The sequence below is a fragment of the Cicer arietinum genome, chromosome 7, assembly GCF_000331145.2.
Source record: "Cicer arietinum cultivar CDC Frontier isolate Library 1 chromosome 7, Cicar.CDCFrontier_v2.0, whole genome shotgun sequence".
NCBI lineage: Eukaryota > Viridiplantae > Streptophyta > Magnoliopsida > Fabales > Fabaceae > Cicer > Cicer arietinum.
In genome coordinates, this window is record NC_021166.2 from 55,851,725 (window position 1) to 55,860,316 (window position 8,592).

Here is an 8,592-nt window from a genome sequence, read left to right on the forward strand (position 1 = left end):
CAGAAAAATTAGAAGAAAAAAAATTACAAATTTTAAGATTTATACAAAGACAAAAAGGTCATTTCCTTGCATTTATGGGATAAAAGTAAAATGTGTGAGGTATAGAGTAAAATTTTCTTAGGATTAATAATTAGTAGACTTGTGAAATTGACATTTATACATGTGAAAAACTCATGTCATACCTATTTTTTAAATAGACAAGACTAAGGCTTTTTTATAATTATATTTAACTAAAAATGTCATGCTACATGCTATAATAAATATAAATAATAGTTTTTATTGCTGTTATTATTACATATCAGATCTTGAACTCTACATTAAGTTATAAATTAGCAAACCTTTTAGTAATTTAATTATAATATTTTACATTAATTTTTTTATATATTTAAGCATATTATAATAAAAGAAATTAAAATATAATCTTATATAAAGTAAAATTCTTTAAAATGACAAGTTAATTTTCTTAAAAAAATACTTAATTTCATTGAACAGTTAGTTTTTTAATATGTTGAAAAATATCTGTTTAGTGATTTAAAAATGTTAATATAAAATAAACTTTTAAATTGATCATACCAAACTTTTTTAAAGGGATGCTCAGGCCCTAAAAAGAAGTATATGACATGCTACATTAAATCTTAAATATTTTGACAAAAGGTTGAGGAATTCCAAAGCTTAGTTCAGCCTAATCTATATCTACCCCTACACATAAGTAGTAACACAAAACTGACATACCAAAACTGAAGTTAAACTAAATATAAATTCAAAAATAAATATAATATAATTACATAGCAAATCACACGTGTATTATAATATAAACCATAAAATGACATTGCTTTACTAAATTATCAATACAACCCCAAAGCAATTAAAATGTTCCTGCTTATGAACCAGATTTTGCAGGAAAAACCAATAAAACTTTCAAAGGAAGTAAAATTTAAATTCATTAATTAGATAGTGGTTTCAAAATTGTACAACTGAGCTATACACTATTTACAAATTCCATGTCAAAGAACTAACATGATTATTATTTACATAAAAACATGCAATAACTGCAAAGTCCCTCTACAAATTCATTGTAAGTGGTTGATTATACATATATATATGTAAAAAAATATTGCATCTGTCAAAGGTTGTCTTTGGTCCATCAATTCAAAAAGTTGTGATGCAAAAAGCACTATACACAAACCTGTTATTTTTTATTTACTTTGAATAAAGAGTATGAGATTCCTTTGAAGAGGACTCTGACAATGATTTTTTGCGAAACTGCATGTTGCGAATATATTGCACGATTCGCTTCTGATCATCGGCAAGAAGCGAAAATGGAGGGTTAAGTGGAAGGTTCTCTGCTTCTCCCACAATAAATGATAGTAAAAGCATTGCTTTTGAGTAAGATGCAGCAGACTTATCTTTGTTATTCATATACTCATCTACCTAAAAATAAAATGGAAGAAAATTGTATAAGCACATACTAACTAATTTATAATATGATTTCTGTATGTCTATGCCCTTGAGTAAGACTAGAAGTAAGTTTAAGCACTATTATTAAATATTAGCTTTAGCACAATGGAATTTTAACAAATGCTATTGTTCTGCTATATGCTATTTAATTCAGAATGTTGTCAAAAAGTTGCTACGACAATGCTATAGCACAATTGTGTAAAGGAATTTGTACAAATTCTATTTTTCGCAACTCACGATTGACAACACTAAGGCTCTGTTTGGTAAAAAGTAGCCGGTAGAGGTTAAGTTAGGTGGTAGCTCATGAGCTTATAGTGGATAGCTGACAGCCTAATAGCAGATACGCTAGCATATTAAATTTGAAGTGTTAGGTAAAATTACCTGTTAAACTAAGTGATAAATATAAATTGACATAAAAAGATATTTTTATTACTATTTAAATTTTTTCAATTAAGATAATAAAGGTAAAAATGAGAGAACGCGTGATACGCTATAAGTTATAAAATCAAATGCTTCTCAAAAGACGCTATAAGCCGGTGAGAGAAAATTGCTACTAAACAACTCTATTTTAATCATACGAATTTATACGTTATAAAGTCTCTACTTTAATCTAGAGGTTTCAGCTTGCCAAACAGAGCCTATGTTGAAGAAAAATTGACAAAAGTGAAAACTGTGGGTCTACTTACAGCACCATTTGTCCCAACTAAGAGTGCTTGTTTGAATATAATTTCCATTGCATCTGGCATCTCAACTGCCCCTGCAAATGTTTTGAATAAATTCTTAAGATTTATTTACAAGTTATAAAAAGAATAAGTTTTGAAACAAAGAGAAATCTTACCATCCATGCTTTGAATACGGCATGATAGTTTCTCAGCGCAATCGACTGCCGCGATAAATCCATGTTTGGCCCACAAGGAGATCGAAGGACAGTCACTAAAATTTATTTTCTGTTCTGTAGTCTGTGATAAGCTCACGTCTGCACAGGAAGTTATGGACTCATTAACCGAACTGCTTCGAAGCAACTCACCCTCAGAAATAGGGGATAACCAAGTGCTACAAATGTCTAGAGCTTTCTTCCATATAGCCAAAACCACCAACTCAACCGCAAGCGATTCTAGATATAATCCTGTGTTATTCTGCAAGACGTAACAATTAAGATTAGCCAACAAAATGCGCAAGAGACACAAAGGTAGAAAGATATATCTTGCCCAAGTGATCATGCCATATTTTTTTTAACACGAAACTGCATTTCGAGGTTTGAGACAACCCTATGTAATTATCTTGTTATAATAAAATATTTCAACATTATTTGGTACAAAGTATTTTCAAATAGCAGTGCTATATCACAACGAAATTTGAACAAACTACTATTTTCCGCGATCCATGATCGACAACATGGCTGGAAACTACTAAGTAAGTATGCAAACACCGCTGACTTATCATTCTAATGTGCTAATATAACATGACATCCATGACAGAGAAAAGAACAGAAGAAAAAAATATCGAATGAACACAAAAATCTAAGCTACAGTTAGATGATGAGACCAATGCCAACGATATCTTTTTCATTCAAAAACTTAGAACAAATCAATAAAATTCTTAATTGCAATGGCCGCTGTATTAATGAACTAACCTTTTCTTGCGAAAGTTCTCCAAGGACTTGCACGTACCGATGCAACAACTCTAACCTGTTTGACGGATGCATTATGGTAGAAAATTCACAAGATGCCACAAATGTGTCAAGTTCTTTGCTATTAAATTTGTCTAACTCGTCGACGGACAAAGTGGACAAATCCTTTGTTTGTTTTCCAACTTCAATCTCTAGGTTAGCCCTCTTTGAAGGGCAGATAGATACCCCGCTTGAGGGGTCATTATCTTGTGTGGTTGCCTCGAAGTAATCAGAGAAATCCTCCAACGATGCAAAATGAGAATTGATGAGGACATAACCTTTCTCAATGGACTCCATTAAATGAGAAACTGAATAGAGAAAAAACGTTGGAGTTCGGAAAGAATAAATTATAGGTGGCAAACAATGGAAAATGAGTAGAGTATTCGACCTCGAGGTTGGTTTGACAAATGAGTACCAGTATCAATGAACTTCCCTGGCTTATCGCGTGCAATAGATGGATTTGATCCTTTACCATTCTTAGTGTCATCTGTGATCTTACCAGCTTTTCTTTGCAAAAGGATGGTCTCATTGACAGCTGAACTGATTATCACTGGATGATCGACAAATGACTCGAAATGTGCTCGAGACACCTCAAATGCAGAGCCACCTAATTGATTAATGGTTGAGCTTTCTGATTGACGTGAATGAAACTGCTCAATACTCCCGATCAATCTATAAGTGACATTATAAGATTTTACTAAAAATAGCTACGACGTGGAAAACCAAAGTCTTCAAGGAAAATTCTGACCTGGCTTCTTGTAGAAAATTGTGATTGAAGAATGCCTTGAATGTTAATCTCTCATCTGCAAATTAAAGTTCCAACTTTACAGAAGTTCTCTACCTGAGCTCAAACATATGTATAATAATATTTCAACTTCAGACCCATCACCTTTACACATTCACAAAACATTTTAGCAAAATATTCAACTAAATACCTGGATTTCGACGTAAAAGGCTTCTGCAAAGATCCACACAATCAGAAGGTAGCTCTTTTAATATCTTTGGTGGAAAGGGAAGTTCAGTAGATGCCAAAATATTTTGAAAAAGCTGCAAAAGAAAAATGATATTGAGGGAACAGAAAGATATTTACAGTAACAAAAGATAAATACCTGATTTTAATTTTCATACTTATCGATGTAAAAAGTTTAACATTGTCAATAAATCACACCTAACCATATATGTTATTTTAGAATTAGTTACGATTAAAGTCAAACGTTTTTAATGATCCGGTCATTAGTATACGAATTAAATCCAATAACTACTTCCCAAAAGCGAAAGCGAAATCAAAACAAAAATACATAACTAAAATCTTTTTAAAGAAATTGGATAAAAAAAGAGAAATATTTAGTTAAGCCTTTCCACAACCTGCAATTGACTATTTCCATCAAACGGCGGCCTCCCAACAACTAGCTGATACAATATTGCGCCAACACTCCATAAATCAGCCTGCACCCATAATATTATTACCTTAATTATTATACAAAAGAAAACATGAACAAGAAATATCAGTAAATACAATTGATTCACTTCTATCTTTTGTCACCTTAGCATCATACTTCTGATCCATAAATATCTCTGGAGCCATGTAGTAAGGTGAACCACATAGTGTATCTGCCAACTGCAGAGGTGTGAGAGACCTAGTACAACAATACATCAGTAAACTACAAAATGCAAGAAATACAAAAAACTAACTAAATAAATAAATTCATATGGACTGTATTATTGCTCCTGCGTTTCCATCAATTGCATTATGCAAAAAGCAAGAAATATATTACCAAAAAAAGTAATAAAGAAGCAACTGGTCACTCTAGCATATATGAGAATGAATGGAGAGGAAAAAACATAAGTTTGTATAGTTTAACCTCCTAAGAAACCACCCTACCTTGCAAAACCAAAATCTCCTATTTTCATAAGTGGTGTAACTGAAGTAGTTGCCAACAGTAAGTTCTGCACGTTTAGGGAAAAAAAAAAGTTATCTAAAATCAACACATGAACATATTACATAAGTGGAATAGTAATTCAAGGGTCAAGACTCAAGGCAATTATAGAACAATGCTATCGTTGATGGCAACAATCAATAAGATATTCCAAGAAAAACATATGAATAAGTATCAAGAGAAGTTTACTCAGATACCTGTGGTTTTAAATCTCTATGTATGAGGTTCTTTTCTTGAAGCACCTGCAACCCGGAAGCTACAAGAATAACACCGAGATTAAAAAACGGATAGAAGTGTATACATTGTCGACCAATTAGCACAGGCAATGCAGAGTAGGGAAGAGGGTGGCGAAGAATATCATGTTTGAACACGCGCGAAAGTGCCGAAATCATTCACAAAATACAAATGAATTGGATATTATCTTATTCCAGAAATAATCGAAATAGAAGATCCCGAAGCATCATTTCCTTTCAATCACTACTGATAAAAAGAATCATCTACTCCTGAAAATGTAGTGTGAGTGAATCACCAATTTAGTCATGAAATTGTGGGTATTGAGCAATCGGTCCCTAAAACTATGAAAATTCAAAAATGACCCCTAAAGTTGAAACTTCTCTATTATATTAGTTTTTCATGGTTGGTCAATTTCCTCCCTAAAAATTTAACAAAGGGGCTAAATTACTAATAAAATCAAGGATTTTCAATTCCACATATAATTTAGAAATTTCCGTAATTTCACTATCAAATTGTGTGACTCTTGCAATTTCAAGAACTAAATTGGTGATTCACTCGTAGTGTTATTATAGAGTCGGGTTTATGATAAATCCTAATACCTAGCAATATAAGACTTGAATATGAAATAAAAACAAATTTATGTCATGAAATTAATCTGCAAATATGCTATAAATCGAACTTTGAAAGATAAAAAAAACTGGCCATGAGTCCTGAAATATTTATTCCATTGATCAAATTAATCCCTTACCTTACTTAATTGCGTAAACAAACTTGATTTCAAGCCCAGGTGTTCAAAAACTAACATGACAAATGCCTATATTTTCTTTCTTAACTAAATTGAATGTGTTTGTTTTATGTAGATAAAACACACAAAGTGAAAAAAGTGGGGTTACTAGTTACTACCCTCACCTAACTGCCTCATGAAATGGCGAGCAATGGATTCTGAAACTCTCCCATAACGATGGATGTATGCAGCAAGGTCCCCTCCACCACAATATTCCAAAACAAGGTAAATCCTGTCATTTGTCTTAAACACAACAAAACAAAAACAAAAATTAAACATCACACACACACATCAAAAAACAAACAATTTAGTGCACGTCTAGATTTATCATAGAATCACGGCAGCCACAAACTATACTTTAGAGCTTCAACAAAATTCTAGTAACACCATGATTTCTCCAAACTCATCCGCGATCCAAACATGTATTTTGACTTTAAGTATGCACAGAATCACATTAGACACCACAATTTTGACAAAAAACTACACACTAGAAACCCAACAAAACCTGAATGCCATGATTTCGCCAAAGTTAATCAACGTGAGTAAGTTTGCCAAACTCACCAACAATATTTTCGACTGCGTAACTAAAATTGATTTTAGTTAAAAGTGAGTTGAACAGTAAATTTCGATGTAAAAATTATGTATCATAATTTCAAGCTAGAATCAATTCTTGAGGCAAAATGGATTCTTCTGGATAGCACCCAAACATACAAAAATGAATTTTACATCTCCAAAATTGACTTTATCTCCTCCAAAAGTGGAAGCAAACATGTACTAACTTTAGCATAATCACAATAACCACCGCAATTATTCAAAAACTACATATTAGAGTTTCAAGAAAACCAAAGAAAATCCAAAAGAAACAATTTAGTTAGTTGAAAGCAAAGAAACCTGGATGGCTTGGAAGAGTCGAACGATGTTAGGGTGATGAATAGTACTAAGTATTGAAATCTCTTTGATGAGATTATCTCGAACTTTGGGGTTCAGTTGTGTGTAATCAATCTCCTTAATTGCAACCTCCAAACCCGAATTCCGATGACGAGAAAGCCACACGACTGCAAATGAACCCGACCCGATTCGAGGACCCAATATGTAATCACCAACCAATCGGGTCACGGTGGGGCCTCCGAAATCCATAACTGCGAGAAATAATAACTATAGAAGCATGGATTGATGAATGGTTTTGTGTGAGTGAATGAGTGGAGTGGAGTGGACGAACATCAACTTAGAATTGATTTGATTCCATTTGGTGTATGCTTATGTATTGCCTTGCTTGACACTCTCAACGACTAGGTTTGTTTATACTTTCCACTTTATAGATAAGACAAAGATAAAGAAAACCGTACCATTCCACAAACCCCTCAAAGTTTTGAATGGGTTGTTAGTTTCCATTCATTTTGGAAATTTTTGTTTCTTTGACCCAATATATCTATCATTTCTAACCTATATGGAGTTTAGTACTTAAATCCTAGTTTAATAACGTAGATATAAATTATGTATACAAGATAAGCTATCCATGATAAAATAGTAAAATAATTATCATACATGAACAAATTTTTATATTAAATTATTCGATACGAATAAATTACCACTAATAAAATTTTAAAATAATTAACTATTATACATAAAATAAATTGTCATCTATAAAATTAAATTATTATACACGAGACAAACTCTTATATTTAGAAGTGAAAACCATGTTATATATATTTTTGATTTATAAACTTTAGAAATCACGAGATAAATATTTTCAACTAATACATTAAAAAAAATTATTTGTCACTAATAAATATACAAGATATGTACAAAATCTAACATATAAAAAATTTTATTTGTCACTATGATTGTATACAAAATAAAATTCTTTATGTCACAAGAAATTATTTATCTATAATATAAATAAGAGATTAATTTTTTTCATTGATTTTCTTTAATCATTATCTAACATAAAAATATAGTAACGACGTTGAACCCATGCAAAAGATAATAGATATGGTTAGATATGACATTTTTTATAAAAAAGATAATAAATAATATCTAAACATATACACAACTACGATGTCTCGTATTCAAAATTGAGAGAAAATATTTAATTTAATGGTATTGATATTTTTCAGATAAATTAATAAGTATTATATATATGATATTTATCCAAACACTCGATTTTATTTATTTTTAGTAGTTCAATTTTAATTTTTAAATTTTATTTTTATTATCTAAAATTCTATTTGTATAGAATATGGTTAGTTTTTTTTCTTTAAATATCTCATATATTTAGAAAGACTAGGGTTGAGTAAATAAAAACGCCCAACATAGCCCAAATCAACAAAATACAAAGGAGATAATAAGTGGGATGTCTATACTAACAACACCCCCTTAGAAAAGGTAAAAACGGATCTAGCAAAGGTATGAGTCATAGCACTTTCATTTGTAACAAAAGAAAAGTCCAATCCCAGAACCCAACATTCCTAGAGAAAAAACAACATCAAGCCCGTGAAATATTTCTTTCC

The 8,592-nt window shown here is 31.4% G+C and overlaps 1 protein-coding gene across 2 annotated transcripts; it reads right to left on the minus strand.

Moving 5' to 3' along the window:
* Positions 1-924: 924 nt before the first annotated feature.
* On the minus strand, positions 925-7,493 carry LOC101504750 (serine/threonine-protein kinase ATG1a). Of its 2 annotated transcripts, none has more exons than XM_004510558.4 (13): positions 6,974-7,492; positions 6,208-6,325; positions 5,262-5,320; positions 5,010-5,074; positions 4,671-4,764; positions 4,493-4,573; positions 4,063-4,174; positions 3,876-3,930; positions 3,516-3,799; positions 3,092-3,435; positions 2,297-2,594; positions 2,145-2,215; positions 925-1,431 (listed from the first exon to the last, which is right to left on the minus strand). In XM_004510558.4, exons 1-13 carry the CDS (start codon positions 7,217-7,219, stop codon positions 1,201-1,203), a joined length of 2,058 nt encoding a protein of 685 aa, XP_004510615.1. In that variant the 5' UTR covers positions 7,220-7,492; the 3' UTR covers positions 925-1,200. The 2 variants fall into 2 exon arrangements, with proteins under 2 accessions (XP_004510615.1, XP_073219982.1); XM_073363881.1 differs by having other exon boundaries at positions 1,269-1,427; positions 6,974-7,493.
* Between the last annotated feature and the right edge of the window lie 1,099 nt (positions 7,494-8,592).

Coding starts and splice junctions, on each gene's coding strand:
- LOC101504750 (XM_004510558.4), bottom strand. CDS start 7,219: ATGGATTTCGGAGGCCCCACCGTGACCCGATTGGTTGGTGATTACATA. Junction 4,574..4,670: donor ATCAGAAGTATGATGCTAAG/GTGACAAAAGAT, acceptor TTATGGGTGCAG/GCTGATTTATGGAGTGTTGG. Junction 3,800..3,875: donor AATTTTCTACAAGAAGCCAG/GTCAGAATTTTC, acceptor TGTCACTTATAG/ATTGATCGGGAGTATTGAGC.